The 25786-nt window shown below is 49.1% G+C and overlaps 2 protein-coding genes and 1 pseudogene across 9 annotated transcripts; 2 read left to right on the top strand and 1 right to left on the bottom strand.

Moving 5' to 3' along the window:
• The first annotated feature begins 1295 nt into the window (after positions 1-1295).
• Positions 1296-19423, top strand: RUSF1 (RUS family member 1). 7 transcript variants are annotated; one of them, XM_028512224.2, is made up of 14 exons: positions 1296-1644; positions 1841-1955; positions 9848-9893; positions 11259-11291; positions 11371-11476; positions 13708-13809; positions 15572-15642; positions 15722-15906; positions 15988-16045; positions 16447-16517; positions 17203-17346; positions 17449-17526; positions 18018-18157; positions 18726-19423. In XM_028512224.2, exons 1-13 carry the CDS (start codon positions 1345-1347, stop codon positions 18113-18115), a joined length of 1407 nt encoding a protein of 468 aa, XP_028368025.1. In that variant the 5' UTR covers positions 1296-1344; the 3' UTR covers positions 18116-18157; positions 18726-19423. The 7 variants fall into 7 exon arrangements, with proteins under 7 accessions (XP_028368025.1, XP_035877242.1, XP_035877243.1 ...); XM_036021347.1 differs by having other exon boundaries at positions 1300-1644; positions 17422-17526; XM_036021346.1 differs by lacking the exon at positions 18726-19423 and having other exon boundaries at positions 1300-1644; positions 17422-17526; positions 18018-18174.
• LOC114503129 lies at positions 5274-6131 on the top strand (annotated as a pseudogene).
• SLC5A2 (solute carrier family 5 member 2) lies at positions 18181-24993 on the bottom strand. 2 transcript variants are annotated; one of them, XM_028512211.2, is made up of 14 exons: positions 24145-24503; positions 23515-23586; positions 23334-23438; positions 22314-22478; positions 21898-22003; positions 21577-21657; positions 21200-21429; positions 20767-20902; positions 20423-20530; positions 20165-20315; positions 19870-20038; positions 19579-19794; positions 18684-18813; positions 18181-18597 (listed from the first exon to the last, which is right to left on the bottom strand). In XM_028512211.2, the coding sequence occupies exons 1-14, from the start codon at positions 24280-24282 to the stop codon at positions 18371-18373; spliced, it is 2034 nt and encodes a 677-aa protein (XP_028368012.1). In that variant the 5' UTR covers positions 24283-24503; the 3' UTR covers positions 18181-18370. The 2 variants fall into 2 exon arrangements, with proteins under 2 accessions (XP_028368012.1, XP_035877238.1); XM_036021345.1 differs by having other exon boundaries at positions 18183-18597; positions 19579-20038; positions 24145-24993.
• Positions 24994-25786: the final 793 nt, after the last annotated feature.

Below are 25786 nucleotides of genomic sequence, written 5' to 3'. Positions count from 1 at the left end.
ACCGAATTTTATATATGTATGGAAACCGGACCTACATGAGATGTTCAGGGACTCCTACATACATAGAGGCAAGGTTCAGAAATAGAAAAGGGGGATCTAGGTATATAAGACATTTTGAACTAGGGATGGCTAAGGTGTTTTGGAGTTTCAAAGGGTCATTGCAGGATAAGAAGAACAAATGCTTGTTAAGTAAAAGTTTTCTGTGTCATATAGGTAGGTCAAAAAAATTATTGCTGATAATCTTTTCATGATGGGCCAGGCCCCTAATTCGAGTTCTTCTAGGTAGTTAAGGAAGGGGCAGAAGTTTCTCTTGAGCCTGCAGCTGAAATTGGCTTTAGCTCAAAAAAAATCCACATATCACAAAAGCGCTCTTTGGTTGACTCTTTCTGAACCCCCACACCAAGTTAAGGAATCGAGGTATATTTTTCTGATAATAAGAGGGCGTTTTTGGCAAATTTCTACATTGGAGTCAGTACATTGCATTAAACAGGAAGGAGCAAGGGAGTAAGAAGACAAGAAAGAAGGGTGAGTTGCAGGGGAAACAGTCTTAGACTCCCCAACAAACACACAAGAACTTTTTGCCTATCTCTCTTGTTTTCTGACACTATGAACTGCAATCGCTTCATTTTCTCACTCCTGGGATGTCCTTAGGGTCCTTTCAGAAACAATCCTCTTCCAGTCTTGGGGACAGCTGAAGGGCAGAGGATTTCTAGTGGAGTTGCAGAGCCGCCCAGAAGAAAAACAAAAACAAACACAAACCCAAAGGGAAGTTGAACAGGGCCTCCTCAGGGAGCATATGGCCCAAATTCTCATCATACATTCGTCCATTTACAAGTATTTTTTTAAGCACCTACTGTTATGCGTTAGTTGCCTGGAATAAAGGAGAAGTAAGATGTAGCTATGGACCTCACAACAAAGAAGGCACCTGGAGCTCAGAAGGAGACACTAACTTGCAAGTCACATAACTAAAAATTCTGTGACCGCTGGAATGCCAAGTTTCCCTAGAGACACTCTCTTTGATGCTCCCCAAAACTGGAAGTCGCGGGCCCCAGAAATGCAGGTTCTGGGACTGTCAGCTGGCCAGACAGTCCCCAGTGCTCCCGCAGCCCCGCTACAAAATGTTAGAAAAAACAAGAGCCCAGACCAGCTCTGGAGTGTCGGCGGATTAGCGAGCCGACGCACAGCGGTCACACAGCAATAGTTTAGCTCCCGGGCTTGCCCTAGGACTACGCAGAAGCCGACCGCCCTTTCGCGAAGGAAGATTGCCCCTCTGCAGCCGCCGTAGCCCAGCCCAACAGGTTGCCCACGTTTTCCGTCCGGCCGGACTGCCGGAAGTGATCGGGGATGGCAGGCCACGCCAGTCTTGGGGACCGGCTGTGCTCCGAGCAGTTCGGCTCGCAGGCGGCCCGGGGCTGCTGCGCCGCTGCCGACGGAAGTTTGCAGTGGGAGACCTGGGGGTGGCGCTGGTGGGGGGTCTCCGGGGCTGGTACGGTGAACCCCGAAGGACGAGATGGGGGCGGAGGGGGAGCTCCTGGGACCGCCTTTCCACCTCTCTCCCGCCTCCTGGCTGTGTTCCTGCCTCAGGGCTTTCCTGATAGCGTCAGCCCAGACTACCTGCCCTACCAGCTTTGGGATTCCGTGCAGGTCAGCAGGGCGGCATACAGCCGGGGGTACGCCGAACAGTGAGGGCCACCTCTCCCTCCCCGTTTATGGACTGCAGACTGAGGCCCAGAACGGAGTTGTGACGAGTGCCAGGTCACACACCAGGGAGCTCTAATATCAGAGCTTAGACCTCCATGCCCCTGCGCCCACTTCTCACCCCTTTTCTTTTCTTCTCCAGGCCTTTGCCTCCAGCCTCTCGGGCTCTCTGGCCACCCACGCAGTCTTGCTAGGCATAGGGGTGGGAAATGCAAAAGCCTCTGTTTCAGCTGCTACGGCCACCTGGATAGTGAAAGGTAAGCTGGGCCCCTACAGCCTAACCTATCGCTGCTCTCAGCCCTGCCATCTCTGGACCCTTCTTTTTCCTTCGGCTAAGGACCTCAGCCTCTCCTTTACCGCTCTCCCAGTGTTCTGGCCTCTGGGCTATGATCGGTCAAATTATGGACCTATACCTGATTAGGTCAGGGAGCCAGATCTCCCTAGTGCTTAGAATAGTGCCTTGTATCCTGCTAAAGAAAAAAAATAAGCGGAGTAAGTTTTAAAGATTTTATTGGCGTTATTCAGTGAGTAGCCACACACTGCTGGAATACTCTGGTCCCCACCCCTCACCAGCCTGCAGCCGCATAGAGTCCCTAAATCATCAGGAGCCCAGATCCTTAACTTAGTCAGCCTTTCCCCTTTACGCCTGGGCTCTTTGTGGAGGACTGCATAAGTAAATAAACCTGCCAGCTGCCTAGGGTGTGGGAAATAGGTTAGTACTAGAAAAAATATTGTAGTTGGTTCTGAGAAAAAATGAAGGAATGGCATTTTAGATTCTGTAATACTATATGGTATTATAAAAAGTAACTGTAGTAATCATTTGTTGAATGTGTACAGCTTTTTGAAAAACTACGAATAAAAAATAGATACAGTTTGGTACCATGCCACCTAGAGACTGAAACAGAGAAGAAAAGGGAAACTCCATGTGTGGGAGCACATCAGAACCCATGGCTCTCTCCACTGTTCTTTGTATTTCACTGCTGTTCCTACTGAGGTTTTAATTAGGCCAAAGTCAGGCTTGCTCTGCTCCTAGCATCAGCCTGGCCACACCTCTGATGAGCCTCACTGGATCTTTGGAGAATCAGGAGGCTCCTGCTTAACATCCTTACCATCGGACTGAGCAAACGTGAGTTACCTCTGGGAAGGAGCTCCCTCACAGTGCTGTGTGTCAGTGGAGAAATGATAGTGATCTGCAGCTTGCACAAGCCATGCTCATTATATGCCAACCTTTAAATGTGTTGACCCAGTCTTCACAGTGGCTCTGAGATAAGTGTTGTCATTACCTTCATTTTATAGATGAGGAATCTGAGGCACAGAAATGTAACTTGCCCAGGATCATAACTGTCATAGTTAAAGGGCATGGATTTGAACCCAGGAGGTGTAGTTCAGAGTACATTTTCGTAGCACTGAACTGCTTAACTTGGATCTTTTCCATTGCTCTCCTGTTCGCTAAGTGTCTGGAGTGCAGTAGGAGCCTGTGGTTGATATTTTCATGTCATTTCTAAGCACCCTAGTCTTATCACCAGTATGCTGCCTACATATGTCTTTAGATTAATTTAAAAAAATAAGACCACTTTAAAATATGAAAAAGTATCCATTTAGTTTAGAGCCTGTTGTTGATATAAAAAGCCTTCTTAATTAGAAAGAATTTTACAAATTCATTTCCATCAAACACAGGAAATTTGTATATGAGCTTTATATAAGAAACTCCCTTGGAATTTTTTGATGTGGTCATTTTCCGTTACAGATCTCTTAATGGAACGGGATATCAGTTGTTATGCCTAACAGTAGTAATGCTACTAGCAGCTAAGATTTTGACAGTCTACTGTGTGCGAGGCATTTTGCACATTTGCATAATATGGAACTTGGTGTCTGCAGCAGCCATATTGGATGGGAGCCATTGTTCATACATTTTTCAGAGGGGAAAGCCGAGGCACAGCAAGATTCAGTGACTTGCCTAAGATAACATAGGGCCAGGATTTGGACCCAAACTGACTGATTCCTGTGTCTCACTCTTAACACCATACTCTTTGCCAGTTAGGATTTTAGAGTGGAACTAAGTACAATTTGTGGACAGCTTATCCCTTACTAGAACTCAAAAGTTTCTAGATCTTACAGCTCAAGTAATTGTAAATGAGGCAGAGACAAGTAGGTAGAAATTAAGTTTCCTAGTCTCATGGACAATGTTGAATTTTAGGTAACAGGGAGGATATATGTCATTACTGCGTTCTAGACCCGACCTCCAGATTCTGGTAGGGGCCTTGCAGACTGCCTCTGATGAAGGGCAGAGTAGTCCCTCTTCTGCCAGTGACCCTTGTGTACGGGCACACACCTGTGTGGTTATGAGCACACAGTCAAAAGAAGAAAAATAAGAGTCTGGCCAGTGAGTTGTCTCTCAACCAGTAAAAGCAGTCTTGCCATGTTCAGAGCCACTAAGTTGATCCAATATAAGAATTAAATGAATAGTGAAAGTTTTGTGTAGAATGAAATGTACTTGAAGGGAAGAGGATAAGGTGAGTGATAAAGGGAGGATGCCTTCACGACAGTCAGCCTGACGGGTTTGGCTTCCAGGGACAGGAGACAAAAACAGAGAGGTACAGCAGGCTGGGTGGGAGATGTGTTGTACCTGTGCCTCTGGATGAAATTGCCACTGCTCAGCCCCAGCCTGTTATGGCAGTAAGGGAAGGCAGGTCCAGTGGTGCCGAGTCTTCAGCTTCTTCTGGAAAAACTGGAAATTCCGATTTTTGGTAAAATGTCCCATTTTATTTACTTACCTTCGAGCTTTGTCTATGAAAGGGAATGATTCCTCTGAAAATCAGGACTGTGTGAAAATTGAACGGCATATATATTTTAGGTGTCCACCAGAGTGCTTCACAGTCTCCTTCAAGTCCAGGATTGGGTAATCTAGTTAGAAGGCCTCAGTGCCTATGGATGGAGGCTGCGGCAAAGCATGAGTACATCTGGTTCCAGTGGAGGATGGGGAAGGCTGGTGCATATCACCATATCACCACCTTCTGTGTTGTAAGAAGCTCCCAACCCCCTTTCCACAACCTAGCCTCCCTTCTTGCATCCCCCACTTAAGGGTCCATGCCCTTAAGCTTGAACAATTTGGAGACCTCTCTTGCTGTGTCTGTGCTTTCCGGTGCCCACTGTATGAGGTCTTTCCACTTGTTTGGTTCTCAACGGCCTTTTGTGATTCCCCTCCTGAACTTAATGACTGTTAGTCTCAGTATAAGGTGTAGTCTAAATAAGGGGTAGGCAGACTTTCTGTAAAGGATCAGATGGTAAATATTTCCCACTTTGCAGGCTGTATAGTTTCCGTCACAGCAACCTACCATTGTGTCACAAAAACATCCAGAGACAATCTGTTGCTAACCAAAAGGTAAAACACTTTTCAAAGTGAGAGGCAACAAGCATTTATTTGAAATCAATAAGAATAACTGTTTGGGATTCCTGCCTCCTCCTGGACCTTGGCTCTTGGCAGATTGTACCTGCAGGGTGGGGGGCAGCTCACCGCCCCTGCTCTGGCTGCAGTCTGACTCTGAGTGTGGCTGACATGGCTGGCTCGCTTTTGATGTGAGGCCTTTGCCATTGCTCCCTGTGGCAGTGTTGGTGTTGGTCTAGAGGCCAACCTGAGTAGTGTACCCAGTGAGACATTAAAGATGCAGTGTTTCAAGTTGCCACAGAGCTGCTGCTCAAGTTCCAGATTTGTGTTTCCTGAGGCTACAGGCAGGTGTTTGAGGAGTGCATGCAGGTTATTAGCCATGGTACCCAGACATCTGAATTAAAGGGGAGAATTACCTCCCTCAAGCAATATATAGACACATAGCACCTTTCCTGTCAGTCTTCAAACTAGTATTAGTAGGCTTAATAATTGTTGTCAAGGATTCCTTTGCTTTCTTTGGCATGCAAGGCTCCTGGCATCTGGAGGTGGGGCCAAGAAAGTAAGGCCTGTGGATGTAGGATGGTTTTCTCCTTGAGCAACATGATTGAGAACCAGTCCATGTTGACAGGTCCATTTGAGATAACTTTGAATGAGGAACCTGTGTAGTCTGAGCTAGAATCTAGTCACCTTCTATCCATGCAACAGCTTGTTCAAATTCTTGACAATGAAGTGAAACTCAGTGCGCATATGGATTCAGTTCACATCATCAATTATAGCCCCACCTTTCACCACTGAAAACTTTCACATTAAGGGTTTTTTGTAGGAGTAACATGACTAATGTTGGGAAGGCCTGTACTGAAGACAGCAAGCTGTTATTACAGACGGAATGTTTTCTTGGCAGGCTCATTTTACCTGTACCTCTTGGAAAACCTCAGTGCAAGACAGTTTTTCAGTGCTGGTGCATTTTGGAATTCTGCACATTTGTAGAGTTCAATAATACTCTACAGTTATTTTTTCTACCCCAAATCCACTCAGTTAATGGTTATTTTTTTTAATGTAAACATTACTGTTCTGGCTGGTATAGCTCAGTGGACTGAGTGCTGGCCTGCGAACCAGCGAGTCACTGGTTCGATACCCAGACATGGCACATGTCTGGGTTGCGGGCCTGGTCCCTGGTGGGGGACACATGAGAGGTAGCCACACATTGATGTTTCTCTCTTTCCCTTTCTCCTTCCTTTCCCCTCCTAAAAATAAATAAAATCTTTTAAAAAAATGTAAACATTACTGCTGTCACCTCTTTTTCCTTAGTTGTATTTGAAAAAATAGCAAAACAAGTTGGAATTTGATTTTTGTAAAAAAAGATGTCTGTTAAATCTTTTGATTTTATATAAATTTTCCTTTTTTATAGTTTAGAATTGATCTTGGGAACACAACTGAAGTTTTCAAAAACTTTATAAGTTTATCAGACATCTTTAATTTGGTCATGTCCAATTTATATAGGTTTCAAAATACTGCAGATTGGGAGCAGGGCGCTATGCAAGGTTATGGGGGGAATCCTGTGTGCAGAGTGCTCTACCAATGTATGTGTTTATGTGAGTGTGTGTGGTTTTCAGAGAACTACTAAAAACCAACTGCTTTTTAAGTCCTCTTACAGTTCAAGTGTCGACTTAATCAATCTAATGAGTTGATTAACTGGGCCTTTATATTTAATAAACTAAGCAGCTATGTTAAATAACAATTTTTAATTTGTTGCCCAGTGTACCTATTAACATATTTAACAATCATCCGCTTAAATTTTTGTTTTGGCTCAGATAATTTCATAAGGAACATACTTTAGATTCACACACAACAGATCATTTACCATTTTTAGGATAATTGAAACTCGTCTAAGAAAGTTTAGTTGACCGTCTTTACAACATTAATATTAGATGAATGGATGCCACTTGTCTAACTTCACTTGCCTGACATATATCAAAATTTTGTTTTACCTGAACAAAACAATAAGTTTTTTTATTCAGTAAATTAATATCTTTTGAAGAGATTTAAAAAACTATTAAGAGTAATTTAGCAGAATAGAACTATAATGTAGAAAAATAGTCACATACAGTCATCACATAAGTTAGCCTCTGTTTAGGAACAGAAGTGGTAGGTCCAAATTTGTTCGTGGGAAATAAAGGGATTTATGGAGAAGTTACGAGATAATTCAACATTAGGTCCACCAAACACTTGGCACAACTATGTACTTTCTTTGTCCCTGGGTGTTTGCTGATTGCATGTCCAGTGATGTTCTCGGTTGTGACAGCCTCAAGGTGGAATGTACTGCAGTCTCTAGCTGAGAAGAAGTTAGTCTGCAGAAAAATCTATTAAAATGGCTTATCCTTCTAATTAAGACTGCAGAACTGTTCACCTAAGTTCATATAATGGCAAGAGCAATGCAGGTCAAGCTGGGAAGTTAGTTACAGGTTATTATTTTTCAGGAGTGATAGCATTTTGTTACCTTTGACTATGGCTAAAACCTTGATAACTTGATTTGTTCCAGCTGGGACTTCATATCCTCTGCAAGTTGAACACACTGCTGAGCATGTCTAGGGTCTTTCTTCAGCTGATGGACATTCCACTAGTGATAGTTCGCCTTTAGTGTTTAGACCTTTCAGCCTCAAGCCTTGGATGTTCCCATGTATCTGACAGGTCAACCGTGAAGGACCTAAGATTTGATTCTAACTTTCCATGTTTGCCTGGGGTGAATAAATGATCTTTCAGAGGATAGCTTTAAATGTCTTATATTTTACTGATGCCCGTCTCAATATTGTTGTTTTATCTTCGGCCATATTCAAATCCAGGGCTTAATGGAGTTAGTGAAAAATTACTGGGAAAGCTGAATGTAAAAAGAAAAATTTAAGGGAAAAAGGAAAGTTTAAATGAAACTAGTTAGAATATAGTTTTGCCTTGGCTTTTGTGGCTTTCAGTTGATTGAGTGCTAGCCTGTGAACTGAAAGGTTGCTGGTTTGATTCCCCGTCAGGGCTCGTGCCTGGGTTGCGAGCCAGGTCCCCATTTGTGGGTGGCGAGAGGCAACCTATCAATGTTTCTCTCCTTTTCTTTCTTTCTCTGTTCTCCTCTCTCTGAAAATTAATAAATAATTTTTTTTGAAAAAGAACATAGTTTTATTCCTAACATTTCAGAATCTTTTGGTTGGTTACAAATTGTGTAGCTCTATAGTTTATAAATGTCTACGTATATATGAATTGGGAAGCTTTAGAACATAACAGCTGGTTAGCTAAAGTTATTGGGATTCCTACTGCAATTGCTATTGTGGAAGAAATTAATCATTAGATTAATTTTTTAATGTTTTTTTAAAAAAGAATAACTCTTCAGAAAGCATCAGACAGAAGCCCAAATAATGTTTCAATTAGGAGAAAAATGCAGCAGGTATAAGAAGGGTCAGGGGAGCAGTCACATCAATAGAAGGAAGGTATTTCTATTAGTGCTGATAACATAGTGATGCTGGTTCTGAACAATGGTTTTAATTTGCAGTCGTGTAGTCATAATATCTGCTTTCTTGTTATCTTTGCAAACAGTTCTTCGAGGCACAAGATTTCTTTAGTCCCAGTCCAAAGATTATTTTGCCCTGTTTTAACATGCCAAAGATTTGAGGCATGAGATGTACAAGCAGTTCCTCTGGGGTGGCAGCTCTGGCTTCATTTTAAAGTGGCTCATTTTGCTTTTTTTTTTTTTTTTTGACAGTATAAATGAATGGGCACAGCTGTGTTCCAATAAAACTTTATTTACATGGGATGGGAGTAAAAGACAGAAAATGGTATTTGAACAACAATTAAAATTTAAAAAACAACAACAAACTTTATTTATAAAAACAGGAATTGGAGCTCACAGATGACAGGTAACTGATTCTGGGTCTACATCAGTGATTTTCATAGTGATTGCAGTTTGCTTTTACACCATATTTGGAGCCTGGAACCATAACTTTCTGGGTCACTCTGGTATCCCCTATGTCTCAGTGCCCGGCACAGAGCAGGTACCCAGTGTAAGCATTTATTGTGCAATGAAGGTCTGGCAGATTCTAGAGACTTCTTTCGCTCCCCCTAGCCTGAGGAGGCTGCTTCCTGTGGCCCACACCCCAGCTCTCTGTCACCACCTGCAGTTCAGGTCCTTTTTATTTATTTGTATTCTGATGACCACCTGTGAACCTACTGCCCAACCTAAGAGCCAGAATATCTGAACTTTCACATGAGATTTTCCTGCTTCTTTGGTGGTTTAAACACTTTATTGTTCAGTTTATTTTAGAGCTCATGAAAAGTATGCTGTGCTGTATATAGTCTTTACAACTTTTTCGTGTGAAGTTTTACTTGAATTCATCCATGTTGATGCGAGTGGTCCATTGACTTTTCACAGCGGCTTGACATGCCACTGAGTGAATGTACCAGAATTTATCTTGTGCTTCTGTTGATGAGCATTTGCATTTTTCCCAGTGTTTGCTGTTACGAACAGTGCTACAAAGATTATTTCTGGTCCGTGTCTCTTGGTGTGCATGGGTACATAGCTCTGTTGGGCGCATATTGAGCTGAGGAACTACTAAATCCAGGCACTGCTGACCTGTCATATAGCTTCATACAGCTACATCTGTCTAGAACTTACTGTGCCAGACAGCTCCCATGGATGGTGACCTGAAGCCAAACAGCCATTTCAGTGCTAGGGTCTGCCAGGGCCCAGGGCTCTTCCTCATTCCTCACCAATGCGTCTCTCCCCAGATTCAACGGGCATGCTGGGCCGCATCATCTTTGCCTGGTGGAAGGGGTGAGTCTGTCTTCCAGCTCAGAGGCTTCTGGCCACTCTCCCTAGACAGTAGTTATGTCTATCTCAACACTGACTGTATTTTTCAGCTTCTCTCTCCTACCAGTTTTCAAGATAGAAGAGATTTAGCAATTATATCATTAGAGCTAAGGAGTCTTTAGTTAGAGTACTCAGTACAGGTGGCTCACCCAGGGTCACCTAGCAGTGAATCCACATAGCCATTGCTGTGATCAGATTTGCCTTCAAAAGGCACTGACTTTTCACAAGGCTCTGAGTTACCTTTGTTTGCTTATTGGAAGAGAAGACGGACCTGAACAGTGCATAGCCCAAAAGGAATGACGGTACTCCAGAGGCCACGGTGGAGGTTCGGACACTTAGTTGGACTTTGCCAAGCTGAGTGGGGAGTGGGCTTGAGCAAGTCATCAGGATCCCTGCCTCACATGGGATCAGTGTCACCACTTCTCTAGAAGGGATTGAGGGTCTTGTGCTGCCTGTTTCCTCCTCGAGTCAGTGCTGGGCAGCCTCAGGAGTGATCGAGTGTCTTCTGTTGATTGTGATTGTGAGGTCCAGTGAGATAGTTTATACTAAGTGCTTAGTGCATTGTATGGCACATAATATGTGCTCAGTAAACACTAGCTGCTATTAACAACTCTAACTGTGCCTCCAAAACTTTATATATCATCTCTAATTCTTGTAAAAGATTTTAGAGTAGGATTGCATGTGTACATTTTACAGATGTGAAGCAAACCTAAAGAGGAAAGTTATCCATGTCACACAGCTTGTAACTAGTGAGGTAGGATTTGCACCTGAAGCCTGTACTCTTTCTGTGGTATCAGGTGCTTTGGAAGGCAGAGTCCTAGACCAGGCCCATGGCTCCCATATACCCAGGCTCTTCCTCCTGGCCTATTTCCCCACTCGCCCTGTGATCTGAGGGGAGTCGTATCCCTTCTCTGGGCTGATTATCCTGGAAAATGCAGGGGGTTATATAATGTAGTTTTTACCAGTCCAAAATATGTGGACTTCTTGCTGCGTACCCTCAAAGCAGGAGGAGGAGGGGGAGAAGGCAGAGGAACCCAAGATAGCCTCTCTCAGCAGAGGGCCGGAGAGTGGGCACAGCCATAAGACAGTTTTATTCCTTGGCATGTTGTTGATTAGTTAGGGGGAAGCACTAAGTGACCACCAAAGTCGTCCCAGCTAATGGTGGCATTTCAGGCAGCAGTGACAGGGTGTTGGGACAGATGTCTGGCTGGGGTGTGGTTTTTCCTGAGCCCTTCAGACCCTACTATGGCCTAAGGATGGCCAGCACTGCCCACAGGATGTGTTTTTGTCTTAAATCCAAATTGCTAACTGACCTTTCCTCCCCAATAGGAGCAAACTGGACTGTAATGCCAAGCAGTGGAGGTGAGGAGCTGGGAGTGAAGGGAGGGGAGTCTTCTGTTACAAACATCTCTTGCCTCTGACCTCTGATCCCTTCCCCCAGACTTTTTGCTGACATCCTCAATGATGTAGCCATGTTCCTGGAGATTATGGCTCCCATATACCCAGTCTGTTTTACTGTGACCATCTGCATCAGCAACCTGGCCAAGGTACCTACACCTCTGGGGCACCCCTACACCCGAGATACCCTCCTTAGTGTTGCTGTGTGGGAACTCGCTTGGGGCACACAGGGGAGGCCAGCCTGGACCCTGTGTGCAACACACCTCTAGAAGAGTGAAAACTTTCAAATGTTTCTACTCATACCCAACCATACCTTCTGGTCCTTCTTCAGCTAGACATCCTCTGGTGACTCAGGCAGTTGCAGGAAGTGTGTAGAGCCACAGTGCTGGTGAGGGAGCTCTGAGCTGAGAGGTAGAGGAGTGCTCCAGTGCCAACATCTTGGGACCAGCTCCCTGGCTATTTTTCTTTCAATAAAATATTTTTGAGTGCCTAATGCATGTTTGGCATGGATTATGGGCCCTCCCATCTTTGAAAGAAAGCAACACAAAATTAAACAAATATGTATAGAATTATAGCTCCAGATATTCCAGGTGAGAAGTGTATGGACAGGAGGGTTCAGCATGTAATCTGGTTGGTGAGGGGATGGAGCAGGTCCTCTCCTGGGGATGGGTCCTGAAGAATGAGTTTAAAGTGCAGGGTGGGTGTTCTGAGCAGAAAGAACAGTGTGGGTCAAGGTCCAGTAGCAAGACAGAGCATAAACTGGATGGTGAGGCTACAGGGGCAAGTGGGGTAGATGCAAGCTCTTCATCTCTGTCAGGCTGCTCACCCTCATGGTTCCTTCAGGCTGGTTTCATCCAGGTGAGTAAACTGAAGCCTAGCAAGGTTCGGTGAAGAGTACAGCATGTCTTAACCACAGGGTTAAGGACCTTGTGCAGACTGAAGACTCTTAAGACATGTCAGACCCATCTCAAAGGCCCATGTATCTGTTTCTCCTCAGGGCACTACTGACATTCATATGCACCAGTTCTTTGTGGTGAAGGACATGTGGCCTCCTGGCCCATGCACTAATGCTGTGAGCATCCGCTCACCCTCCAGGCCAAGAAACCCCATAAAAAATCACTACTGTGAACCAAGGATTGAGACCCCTGCCATGTTTCAAATTCTGCACTACACCTTTTGGGCCTCAGTCTCTTCATATAAGGAAATAGAACAGGGCCATGAACTTACTCCACCTCACGCCTCTCCCCCAACCCTCTGGAGTTCTGGTCTCAGTGCCCAGCACCTCCTGGTCCCCCAGGCACACTAACCAAAAGCCTGGTTGTCATCCATGCCTTTTCCTGCCCCCTCACCTGTCACCCTCAGCTAAATCTCAATTTAGTTGTTATTTTCCCTCCTGAATCTCTCCAATCTAGTCACTCGTCCATCTCCATGTCACCTGGTGTTTCCTCACTACTGAAAACACAGCTGCTTCCCCAGTAGTCTCCGCCCCCATTCTCACCCTCTCTGATCCTCAGAGCGGCTCAGTAGTCCTCTTAAGAGTGGAAGTCAAATCAGGTCACCTCCCTGCCCCGTTGCTCTTGGGACAGAGTTTAATAAGGCTTGCAAGATTCCAAGTGACCAGGCCCCCGGTCATTCCTGCTCATTGGTACCACGTTCTTCTTACCTTTGAGCAAACTGTTTCCTCTGTCTACATAACAGCTTGTTTGTTTTTTATCATCTATTGATTTATAAGCTTCCTGAGGGCAGGGGTTGAGCCTGTATTATATTACTTAAATCTGTGCCTGACATCTATAAAAAGTTTGATAAATATCAGATGAATGAAGGTGATCAGTGACTCCCGTCAATAAGCTTTAGATCGCAGAGGGAGAGATCCAAACCTCTGTGGGAGAGTTTGGAGGTCAGGATCACCTTTGTGGGTTTTGAAATGGCCTGGAAGACTTAGATCTGCCTTGATTGGGGCAGGAAGAGAGTGGAGTGTTAGTTGTGGCAAGCAGAGTGCAAGCATAAACTTCGAAACCAGACTGAGCCTGGGAGCTCAGCAAGAGGGAGGGTGCAGTCAACGTAGAAGTTGGAAGGCAGGGAGTTCTGGGCTAAGAATGGTCTTCGGGCCTCCACCTTGGGGAAAGAAATTGAGTATCCTTGGAGCCGGGTCCACAGAGTGGTGTGGCAGGCAGAACTTGAGTTTTCTCCTGGAATTAGACAGGAGGTGGGTGGAACAGAAGTGCAGAGTGAGAACCAGCACCAAGGACAGCATGCAGGGTTTTGCTGCAGGGTTGCCTGAGGCCTCATTTTTCTCCAGCTGTGTTGAGCCATTTACTCTGCTCACCCATATCTGAGCTCATGGCCACTCTCACCTTCACTCCTCCCTTTCCCCACCCAGTGCGTTGTGAGTGTGGCTGGTGGGGCCACTCGGGCTGCACTGACCATGCACCAGGCCCGGAGAAACAACATGGCCGATGTGTCAGCCAAGGATAGCAGCCAGGTAAGCAGCAGAACTGGGGGAGATGGTGCAAGGGAGCATGGGGTGGGTAGGCTTGTCAGGCTTGCTCACAATTTGGGAGTGTGGGCAGAAGCAGCTGAGTGCTCCTCAGGGGAGAGGTGGGAGACATGCAGAAAAATGCGGGTGCTCCCTGCTCTGACTTTCAGGTTAAGTAATCAGGTGTGAGGGCACGGGCTCTGGTGGCAGTAAGTCCAAGCTGATCTTCTTAGCCTTTACCCACTGCCCAAGCGGCCAAGAATGAGCCCGAGCCCTAGCCCTCGCCCTCTCTGGGCCACAGCCCTGCTCTGGGAGGGGAATGTTCTGATCATGTGAGGCCCCACATGTTAGAGCACTCAGCAAGTCAAAAAGTGCTGGGCTTGTGAGGTGCTGGGGTCACTGACTGGCCAGAGGTATCCACTCAGCAGTTTAGCAGGCCTTCTGACCCAGCCACTCCCCTGACCAAGGGAGCTCAGAGTAGAAGCGTCATCTCCCCTACAGGCTGAACCCTACAGGTATTGGATCCCCCATAACCCCATGTGCTAAGTGCTTATGTGCATTGCATCATTATCTCTCACACCAACCCTGTATTTGTTGAGCATTAGCCATGTATTTCATTTGTATGAACTCCTAAGTTCCTATAGTGCTCTTGTCAGGTGCTATTCACTGTTGTCATTCTGCCAACAATGAAGTGAGGCATAGAGTGATTCAGTTTCCCTGGGTCCCCTTGGACACATCCCTTCCCTCAGGAACTGGTTGGACTAGTTCTTCCCATGATCTCTCCTATAGATTGTTAGGGAAGAAGACTAAAGTATAACCCAAGCCTTGATCTTTAGGATCTCCCAGCATTGTTCCTACCATCTCTCATCTGCTCTTTCCCCAAGCCCTCAGCCCTCCCCCATCCCCAAGCTGTACTTTCCAAGGCTCCAAGGGCTTCCTCAATCCACAGAAAGCAGTAACCACACCACAGGGGCAAACCTGGGACATGTTCAGTCCTGCAGCAGGTCCTTGATTTCTGCTGATGTTGCTGCAAGACAAACTGCTCCCACTAGGGAAGAGGCAGTCCCTCTGCACCTGAGCTCCCAAGGTTTCCAAGGTCCCAGTTTACTATTGCACCCACAGCCTCTATTTCCAGCTCACCTCCTCATCCGGATGGCTGGGTAAGAAAAGCTCTCCAGCTTAAGGTTCCCTCTGTGCCAGGACCAACTCTCCTGAAGACCCCAGTAGTCAGGGGCACCAATCCACATTCCTCCTCCCTCATGATAAATTGGGGGCAGGCAGCCTGGGGTCCTTTCTCCTAGGGTGAGCTCAGTCAGGCCACCTCAGGCCATCAGAGCAATTTTAAATCTTGTGCCTTTCTTCCTAGGCCATAACTTGACCCCTTTGTAAAAGTGTCTGCTGGTAATTGCATACCCAGCAGTTACTAGGGGGAATTCAGCCTTTTTTAACCACCAAAAAAAAAAAAACCCAATACTTCCCCATTCTCTGAACATTTCCTTGCCTAAACATAGGGCTACTCAGGTGACTCTTGCCAAACAAAGAAAATGTTTTCAAGGGCACTGCATCTGCCTGGACAGAGAAGCAGCTGGTATTTTTTAAATGGCAGCACACTCACTAAAAATGTTAAAAATTTAGTAGGCACCCTCATCAGCGTAGTGAGACCTGGGTGGTTCTGGGGCAGGGAGGAACGTTGTGAAAGGCACTCAAGGCTATTCAGTCTGGCCTGCAGGGGAGTGCTCCAACTCCCAACCCCTCTGCCACCTTCCAGGAGACGCTGGTAAACCTGGCAGGGCTCCTGGTCAGCCTCCTGATGCTTCCCCTCGTGTCAGATTGCCCTAGGTAAGCTGAGAGCAGGCGTGGGATGGAGATGCCCAGCTGGGCCTCTGCCCCTGCTGACCACCTCACCCTTTCATTCCAGCTTCAGCCTCGGTTGTTTCTTCCTCCTCACTGCCCTCCACATCTATGCCAACTACCAGGCAGTCCACGCCCTTGTCCTAGAGACCCTGAATGAAGGCCGGCTCTGGCTGGTCCTGAAGCACTTCCTTCAGAGGGGGGAGGTACTTGACCCCACTTCAGCCAATCAGATGGAGCCATTGTGGACAGGTGACCCAACCCCTTGATTTCAAGTCCTGTGTCTCTCAGTCTGTCCCTCTGCCTGGGACTCCTGACTCCAACTTCCCACAGGTTTCTGGCCATCTCTGTCTCTGTCCTTGGGAGTCCCCCTACATTGCTTAATCTCCAGGTAAGTAGCCCAGTATCTCCCACTCGTCACTACTGGTCTCCCTGCCCCACACATGCACCTTGTTCCCATTACACAGTGGCCTCCCTTGACCAGGCTCACCTCTGCTCTAGGTTGTTTATTTCCGCTGAACAGATGTGGAGTCATTATGGGTGCTTAAGTGCAGCTGAGTGTGTAATGTAGAGAAAATATAAAGGATATATATTTTAGATGAAGGAAGAATGGGTGGGTGGGGTAAATGGATGACTAGATGTGGAAAGAAGGGAAGGTGGCTGTGGAGTACATGGGTAATGGCTAAGGGATAGATGGGAAGTGGGTGAAGGACAGGTGAAATATGACAGTTAACAGGTGGCTATTCACTCCTGTCTTTGCTTTCTCCTCCCCCACTGTACTCTTTCCTTCAGTGTCTTTGAGCTGCAGCAATTGGTTGAGGGACACCGAGAACCTTACCTCCTTCACTGGGACCAGTCACAAAGTAAGTGCGCCATGTTCTCCCAGCCTTAGGCTCGTCCACCTGGGGTCAACCTCTCATTCCTCCAGCCCCAGGGCCACAAGCCCTGGACGAGCTCTGGACAGTTTGGAGTTCACCTGGTGTCCTGGAGGGAGCTCTAGACTCAGACTTGATACATTCCAATTAGAGCTGCATGAGCCGTAAAGTTCACTTTACCCCTCTGTAAGTTGTAGCTAATGATACCTGCCTTATTACCTGCAGTGTTTTTATGAGGATCAAATGAGGTGGTTATGTAAAAGCAATTTGTATATTGTGACACACTTACTTAAATTAGTTTATGACCTTTAGTTATCTCAGGGGGACCACCTTTCCCTCCCATCCAGAGTCACTTCTTGAGGAAAATAGTACTCAAGTTTACTGGTCTGCTGGTCAAATGTTAAAAGGTGCTTATTCTCACTAGCCATTACAGACATGCAAATAAACTCACCTTGGTGAGCTGCTGTGAAGTGGCATTTGGAAATTGGGCATTTTGGTTTGGCCAGAGCACTGGGGAGCAATGGGAGATGAAGTGGGAAAGGAAAGGGTGAGAGATGGCCTTCCATGCCAGGCAAGGGCCTTGAGGGGCAGACAGACAGGAATGAAGCAGGTGATGGGGTTGAGTGTCTGGGGAGTGGCCCTCCCTGGTACCAGTCTGTCTCTGGGTCTCCAGACCGAGTACAGGTTGTTCTGAGCCAGATGGCAGGCCCTGAGACCATCCTAAGGGCTGCCACACATGGGCTGGTGCTTAGAGCCCTGCGGGAAGATGGGCCCCTCCCAAGAGAGCTGGAGGAACTGAGGAACCAAGTACGGGCAGGTAAGAGCCTCACAATCTAGACTGTTGATAACTCCAGGTGGGGTGGAGAGAGGATGTTCGGCCTGGGGACCCAAGAACTCCTGGTTCTGCACCCCCATCCAGGTCCTAAGAAAGAGAGCTGGGTCATCGTCAAGGAGACACACCAAGTGTTGGACAAGCTATTCCCAAAGTTCTTGAAAGGTAACATCCTTTGGGCTCCTTGGCCTCTGAGGCCTTCTCCCCAGGGGCTGTACCTACCTCCCGTCACCTGGGAGGTGGTGGACCTGGGTTCTCTGTGAGCTTAAGTCTGGGCCTCAGTTTCCCTGTCTGTAGAATGGAAAGGTTTGGATGCTCCCTGAAGCTTTGTCAGTGTTGAGTCTCTGTAATGAATCCCAGCTGGCACTGAGGAACTGGGAGTGAGGGGAGGCTTACAAATGCAGGTGCTGATCTTTAATTTAGCACCTATTCCACTCCATCCCTTTACCATGTGGTAGCTCAATGAATTCTTGCTGTAACCAGATGAGGTTTTAGCCTCATTTTATGCCAGAGATCACCCAGCAGAGGCAAGGGAAGCCTGAGCAGGGCATAAAGCCTCCACCCAGCCTGTGCCGCTCCTTACCTCTCTCTCCAGGATAAGCCGACTCTTGTCCAGGAGTCCCTGTAGTACTGATACCCCCATGACCTCTCCCCAGGACTGCAGGATGTGGGCTGGAAGACTGAGAAGCACCAGCTAGAGGTGGATGAGTGGAGGGCTACATGGTTCTTGTCTCCAGAAAAGAAGGTCTTGTGAGCAGCCCACATGGAGGGCCAGATCCCAGGTTAAAAGCCTGAAGTAAGAATACTTTGACTACAGCAGAGCATGGGAAAAAGGCAGTTTTATTTTTGCGTGGGGACCAGCTGTGGCTGGTTGGCCAAGGCCTCAGTATATAATTGCCAATCAGATGGATTGGGCTCCAGGCAAAGACAAATTAGAAGGGGAACTGTGGCCTTCCTCCTTCCCTCCTGCCCTGGCCATTGTGTTCATGGTGTCCCAGCACAGTTGGCCTCAGGCGTAAAAGCCCCAGAGGAACGTGGCCACGGCCATCATGAGCAGGGCATTGAAGTTGACCACACGAGCCCATCTTGGGTCCTCACTGATGTCCTCCAGCTGCCTGGTTGCTGCAGCTACCTCCTCCTGCGTCGGGGGTGGGGAACTACCTGCCCCACCCCTGCTCATTCCACAGAACCAGAGCAGGCATTGGCGAAACAGGCCTGGTGCTGGGGATTGGGACTCTGGGGAAAATTGAAGCCCTACAGTTAGTTTGAGCGAACTTGGCTCCCCCAGCTCCATAGTCCCACCTCCTGGGGTAGTGCCTTACCCTCCATCTCTACTGCATGCTCAGCATGCCCATTCTGTACAGGAGTTGAGGCTGGATCTTCCTCCTCATCGGCATCCAGGTCCTCCCGCTCCTCCTTGCTGTGCCGGAGACTGAAAACCAGACGGTGGAGCTGGGGAAAGGTGGGAGCAGGGACTGAGTGGGAGTTCTATACCCCCAACCCCACACCCTCGTGTCTCATCCACACTGGCACTTCCTAGCCTCTCTGTCCAGCCTGCACACCTAGCCCAGGCTCAGCTCAAACATGATGTATGGCTGCCTTTTGCTCTCAGGCTAAACCCAAGCTCCTCAGCTGGGTGTTTAAAGCTCTTGGCCCTGCTTTATCACCCCAGGTCTCCTGTCTGCACCTAAGATTGTAGTACTTTAGACTCCAGTCTTACAGTCCTGCTAACAGTGTTCCTTCATGTGGATATTTGCTCATATTTCCTCCTGTTGCCTTTCCCCCCCACTTCACCTGTGGAGGCCCGAGCCCATCCTTCAGAGCCTGGTTCTTTCATCCAGTCCCCCACCCCCACACCCAGTCAGCCCTGCCTCTAGGCACTTGCCCTGCAGCAGAACAAGACCAAGCCCCTTTGTGTCCCTCTCAGCCACCAATCATTTCCTGTGTTTTGAGTCCCAAAGGTCATGCCAAGGACGTAGGGGGCTTTATCACTTCCCCCTACAAACTTTTTTCAAGCTACCTCCCCCAAACCACCTAAATAAATGTCACTAAATAAAAAAAACATTGTGCTTGCTTTGCAAATGCAGCTTCAAACTGGACCCCCAGCCTGCCCTCAATAGTCCTTAACAGAAAATCAGGACCTCTCCACTGGTGTACCTGGAAACAAACTGGCAAACATGGTACCTGTTTGCTGCCTGTCCAGAGGCTGCCACTTACGTGCTTGCGCGGGATGGGTGCTGTGCACAGTGAGACTACAAGAGTGAGGAGGCCAGAGCAGACAAAGAGCACGATGGCAAAGTAGAGGTAATGCACCCCACAGAGGAGAGCTGGGCACATGGAGGGTTGAACGCAGCTGCCAGAGCCAAAGGAAAACTCCGGAATAAGGCGCGCCAGACCCATCAGCAGGCCCCCAATCAGCCCCCAGAAGGCACCCTGTGGGATAGAGAGCATCAGCCACTTCTGATACCCAAGCCCTGCACCAAGCAAACAATGTACACACATGCTCACTTTCTCATTGACGCGGGGTACAAAGAGCGCCAGCACGAAGACCGCGGACACAGGTGGCGCCAGGTAGCTGGAGACTGCCTGCATATAGTCGAAGAGCTGCCCGCCTTGTGCTGCCTGCACCACAGGCAGCCAGGCCACCGACACTGCCACGATGAACACCACCCAGAGCCTGCGGTGAGCAGCCATCAGACTTCACCCACGACCCCATTCTTTCCCTAGCCCTACCAGTGCTTCCTGTCCCCCTCCCGGGCTGACTCGTGGGTTAGGAGGTTGGGGGTGGGGACTCCAGTCTCACCGTCCTACTAACAGCAACTCGCGGTCCCCTGCACGAGGCCGCAGGCGCGTGTAGATATCCATGGTGAAAAGTGTGCTGCTGCTGTTAAAGATTGAGGCCAGCGAGGACATCAGCGCAGCCAGCATGACCGCCAACATGAGTCCACGCAGACCTATGGGCCAATGGGAGCAGTGAGGGTGCGGACTTGGCGATAGGTGATTCCTTCTGGTGGCAGTCTTGGGAGTGTGGGCAGGGGGCAACCTGGGTGCTTGCCCTCACCATTGGGCATGAGTTTCACGACGAGCCGCGGGTAGGCGATGTTGGAGCAGCCCACCTCAGTGCCGCATACGCGCTTACACACCTCAGGCACCACACATGCCACTTCATCTGGGGGAAAGGGCAGGACACAGCTAGGATGCGTCCGGGAACTTGGATCCCTGAAGTGGGGGCTGAGAATTCTAATGGAGGTGAGGTGGAATTCCTGAAAGGAGGTGGGACTGGATGACCGAATTCCCAAATCTTAAGACTGCAATGGATATGGAAAGCAGGCACCCGGATCCTTACACAAGAAAGGGTCTGGATGCGGTACAGTACCCTTGGTCAGGTCAGGGTGCATATGTTACCTGGGTAAAGGATGCGGCTGATCATGCCCGGCATGACCATGAGGAACATGGGCATCAGCTTCAGGTAGCCGCACAGGATGCAACCCGCCTTGATGTGGGTCAAGTTCTTCCCCGCCAGGCAGCGCTGCACGATGACCTGTGACCAGGAGCGTTCAACTACCTGTGGCCACTCCCAGCTACTCCTATCGCTCAGGCCTTGCCTCAATTTGCTCCTGCCTGGCTCAGAGCTGCAGCAATCATGCTCCATATACAGCCTTGGCCAGTTGGATCCAGCTTCCTGGAGTTTAGCTCCACCCAACCAGGGTCCTTGCCCTGTCAGTCCACGCCTTGACCCAGCTCTAACAGGGTTGCAGGCTCCACCCATCTCAGATCCGTGGGCCCCGCCCCCAAGTGCGCACTGTAGTTCTGGTTCTGCTAGAGCCTGACTCCGCACCTGGTCACTGCACCAGTACCAGCCAGAGACGATGGTAAGTCCCAGGAGCAGAGCGGGCCATGGTAGGTCCCCCGTGACAGGGTCCCGGAGCAGATGGTAGGAGTCAGGCCGAGGTTGGTAGCAGGAGCTGGAGATGTTGCCCACCGCCGGATCCTCGGACACCGTCAGCGACGTCATTGCCCCCAAGTATTTGTCGAAAAGCCCCGAATACCCTCCCACCTCGTGGAAAGCTGTGTGGGCAAGACCATCAGGGGACCTGGCACCCTGCCAAGACCCTCCTCAGGCATGGCCCACATGCCTGAGACGGGATGTCCCAGCTCCCAGAGTGAAAGCCCTGTAACACGTGACCTCCATGCCCCTCCCCCCGAGGGACATACCGTAACCCATGAGGATGAAGGCCCCCCCGAGAATAACGAAGGTCTGCACGGTATCGGTGTACATCAGTGCTGCCAACCCTCCTGCAATGGTCCTGGGTCAGTGGGGACAGCCCAGACAGGCTGTTCCTAGTACAGACGCTGTCGTTTTAATATGGAAAAGGTGCACCTTCCTGGAGAACAAATTTCCAAAACGATGGCCCATTTCCAGCCTCATGCACTCAGGAAACGGAAGGCAGGGCTTGGTGAGCAGCATTTGGCCGAGTGACGCTCTTATCACATCTCCCAAGCCTACTCCCTTCCCCAAGCCCCTGCCACAGCCACCTGTCACAGTGTAGACCATGGTGATGCCCAGGAGCGCAATGACGGAGGCATAGATGTTCCAGCCCAGAGCCTGTTGAATGAATACTGCCCCGGAGAACATGTCCACCTTGGGGTAAGCAGAGAGCACGCAAGTCAGGACCCAAGGGCCAGGGCAGGGCCCCAGGTTCATTTCCTGCCCAGACCACAATCCTATGGTGGCCATGCCTCAAAGGTTCCCTCATTTTTCTATGGCCTGGTCTTCGCAGGACCCACCCACTGTGGCCATGGCTCCAGAAATCCATGCCTTCCAGGCCCTGCCTCCATCAGGATCTTACATCCATTTCTCCTTGGACCCGCCCCCTCCAAGGCTTTCTAAAGACCTTGACCCAGTGATCCCGCCCTTTCAGGGCCTGGTTCCACCCGCCACACATGCGCACCGAAATCTTGGTGAAGATGTACAGAAAAAGCGATAGCATGGACAGGTAGAGGCGAATACGGTGGCCACCAAAGCGCTTGCGTAGGTACTGTGGCATCGTAATGACTCCAGCGGTCAGATACACCGGCGCAAAGAGCCAGCCAAGTAGCAGCACCACAAACAGCGCCTGTGGGCAGAGTGCAACAGCTGAGAGTGACTCCCCGAGATCCTGCCCTGAGCACATCCCTGTTCCCCAGCCCCCCCTCACCCCCCCGCTAGAGTATGAGAGACCTTCTCTCCATGAACGTGCTGTTCTAAAGTCCACATTGGGGCCCAGAGGGTAAAAATACAGACGATATCTCTAAGCCCTGGGCATTAAGGAACATGATCTTGACACCTTGAGCCCTTAACTAGAGTCCTCCTTGCCTTTCCAGGCCATGAACCCTTGCCAGTCCTTCCCAAGATGGTCCCTAACCCCTACCCTCAGGTACGTGAGTCCAAGCACAGACCCCTCAGCCTGACTCCAGCCTCTGCCAGGAAGGGCTGCTTCCACTCTCCATTCAAGAAACCACCAAGACTCAGTTTGGAGGCCTCCTCCAGAAAGCTCTGAGCTCGAAGTCCTTATTTCTCCAATTTTCCAAGGTAAGTCTCAGTCCCAGAGCTTTGTCTCCCTCCCACTTCTGCAAGGGGCTTTAATTTGGCCCAGAGATCTTCATTGGGCCACAACTTCAGAGGGCATAAGAACAAGCACTTCACTATCTTTGAGGCTGTTCATCCCACTTCATATAGGAGTAAATCAAGGCCACAGAAAGTAGTGGCTGGTCCAGGCTCAAACAGCAAGTCAGGAGCAGGACATGTCCTTACCCTGGAAGTGGTCAGTTCCTACATCCCTCTGCCTCCATGCTGGACATGTGACCCTCATGAAGCCCAACCCCACCCCACAATCTAGCCTCACATTCTCTCTGCCTGGAGCCTACTTAGGCATTACCCTTCCAAAGGTTCCCACTGGGGGTGAGGGTTATTGGCAAAAAGGGGGCCTCACGTTCCACTCAAATCCAGCCACAGCCAAGCCGCTTGCAGCACCCGTCCCCGCAAGGCCCACAAAGTGGCCACTGCCGATGTTGCTGGCGAAGAGAGAGGCCCCAACCTGGGTGACCAGAGGTATGAGTGAGCCAGGCTGCTTCTCTGGGCCCCCTCCCACTTCACAGCCCAGCCTGTCTCACCGGCCACCACACCATGCTTCGTCCTGCCAGGAAGTAGCCGCCCACGGTGCCTCTGTTGGTTCTGCACATGGACTGGGAGACAGGAGTTGAAGAAACCTGGGCTCAGGGCATATCTCTGGACCTCATTAGCCTCCTCAACACATTCCTCAGCCTTGTTTCAGGCTGAAGATTAACCAGTGCTCGGTTCCCCTGACGGTTCACAACCCACCCCCACAACCCCTTCCCAGGCACCAAGAGCCACCCATGCCCTAATCTGGTGTCCAACTACCCAAGCCTGAGTGTGGCTAGATTTTGCCTGACTTCTCTGGGGGCCTATGGGCTCTGGTCAGCCATAATATAGACAGGGGAAGAGAGGAGTCATTCAAAATGCTGTTGCTGAGGAAAAGACTAGCCCAATCCAAAAGGGAAAAGACAAAGAATGAGTGTTGGTTAAGCCTCCCTGAGGCTATCAAAAGACTTACCTGTGAGGGTAGAGGACAGTGGAGAGACTTACTTGCTCCCTCTTCCCCAGCCCCTGGTTTCTCCCTCAAAGATCGAGGCATCCTGCCCCTGTTGCTACCTGAGGTCTCCCTGAGACTTCCCCCTATGCACCAGAAACCTGGCCCCCAGCAGCACCCCTCAACTTCTCACCCACAAGCCAACACCAATGACCAGCAGGAAATAGGCAGCAATGACCAGGATGTCAGCAGGGTTGTCAATTAAGGCCCTCTGCTCCCCCACCTCTGGTGGCAAGCCTGCCTCTGTGTGCTCCTCCATTCTGGCCAACATCTGCCTCTCAAGGGACCAGCCCTTGGATTCTCCCAGGGGAGAGATTAATGGTTACCTCAGGTGCAGTGAGCTGACAAATCACCCAGGCCTTGTCCCCTCTCCCTGGCTTTGTTTAACTGAATCAGGTCACATCAAGGCTGAAGACTGGTCTTGGGGAGGTGGGCCCTTTCAAGTTCAGGAACACTCCTTCCTGGGCCTTATCCCCCACCCTTTCCCCAGGGCCTAAGGCTCAAAATCACTCCATCCCCTAAAACTGCCTACTTTTCAGCCTTGACCAAGGGAGCCTGGCTGAGCCAGTCCCCTGGTTCTGACTAATCCAGAGGGGATCACCTTCCAACACTAACCTGACATTATCACACCCCTGCTCAGAAACACTCCATAGTTCCCCATCACACTCAGGAGGAAGCAAAAGCTCCTCAGCTTGATGTTCAAGGCCTGCCATGCTCCAGTTCCTGCCCAGCCTTTCCCTTGCTCCCATACCAAATCTAGAGTTTCCTTCTATTTCCTTTCTATTCCTTTGTTCCGCCCAGCCTGTGTTTTTATGCACCCAAACTGTTGCATAAGTTGTACCTTCTGCTTAGAGGCCTCCCTGCCTCCCAAATGGTCAACTCCTACTCAGTCTTCAGTACCCAGTTCATGTTACCTCTTTAGGAAAGACTTCTCTGACTCTTCTGATGCAGTTCCAAGCACATAATTCCAGGCCCTTGTCTGGGTCCAGGCCTGTTTCCCAAAAAGGCTAGAGCCTCCCCAAGAGCTGGAAATGATCCAATTTATCTCTGGCGTTCTATTGCTCAGCACAGGGCTAGATACAAGAAGGGAAGGGGTTGCTGAATATAGCTGTACCTCCCCCTGCCTTTCATCAGGAACTGACCAGACTTGGAGGTCTGACTACGGCAGTTGGGTTTGTGCCTGAGACGGGGAATATAATGAACTACGTTTAAGGAGTGCCTTAAAAAGCAGACCCCAAAATGAGAATTGGAGTGCAAGGACTTTACCAGGGAGGTGATACCAATAAGGACTGTGAAGGGGTTGGGAAGTAAGAAAAGCCAATAAAGAATGTGTCCACTGACAGGTTACCGCTGTGAACATTGGAACACAATCCCAATGGGGGACCCTCAGACTCTGTGGAGAACACACTTCAGAGCTGACCCTCAGACAGCCAGGCAGCTAGGGTATTTCTTCACCAGTTCCAGTCTCTAACCAGTTGGAGCTTCTAAAACCTCCCTACCCACTTCAGCCCTGAGGGACACAAGAGCAGGCTCCTTCCACCAGAGAGCACCCTCAGACAGAAACTCAGGGAGCAGCTAGGGAGACTGGGTGTAGGCAAACTGTCTACCCAGGTGGGCCAAGCCAATATGGAAAGGGCACCCACAGTGTCTGCTTCCAAGAATGATGAATTTGAAGTGCCTGAGAGAAATGCAGTGCCTCACTGTGGCCTTCAAAGCCTGTCATGATGGGACACCTGTTTCCTCTTTGATCTCACCTCCTGCCACTTTCCACCTTC

The sequence above is a fragment of the Phyllostomus discolor genome, chromosome 3 (assembly GCF_004126475.2).
Source record: "Phyllostomus discolor isolate MPI-MPIP mPhyDis1 chromosome 3, mPhyDis1.pri.v3, whole genome shotgun sequence".
Classification (NCBI taxonomy): domain Eukaryota; kingdom Metazoa; phylum Chordata; class Mammalia; order Chiroptera; family Phyllostomidae; genus Phyllostomus; species Phyllostomus discolor.
This window is presented reverse-complemented; position numbering and strand designations above follow the sequence as displayed.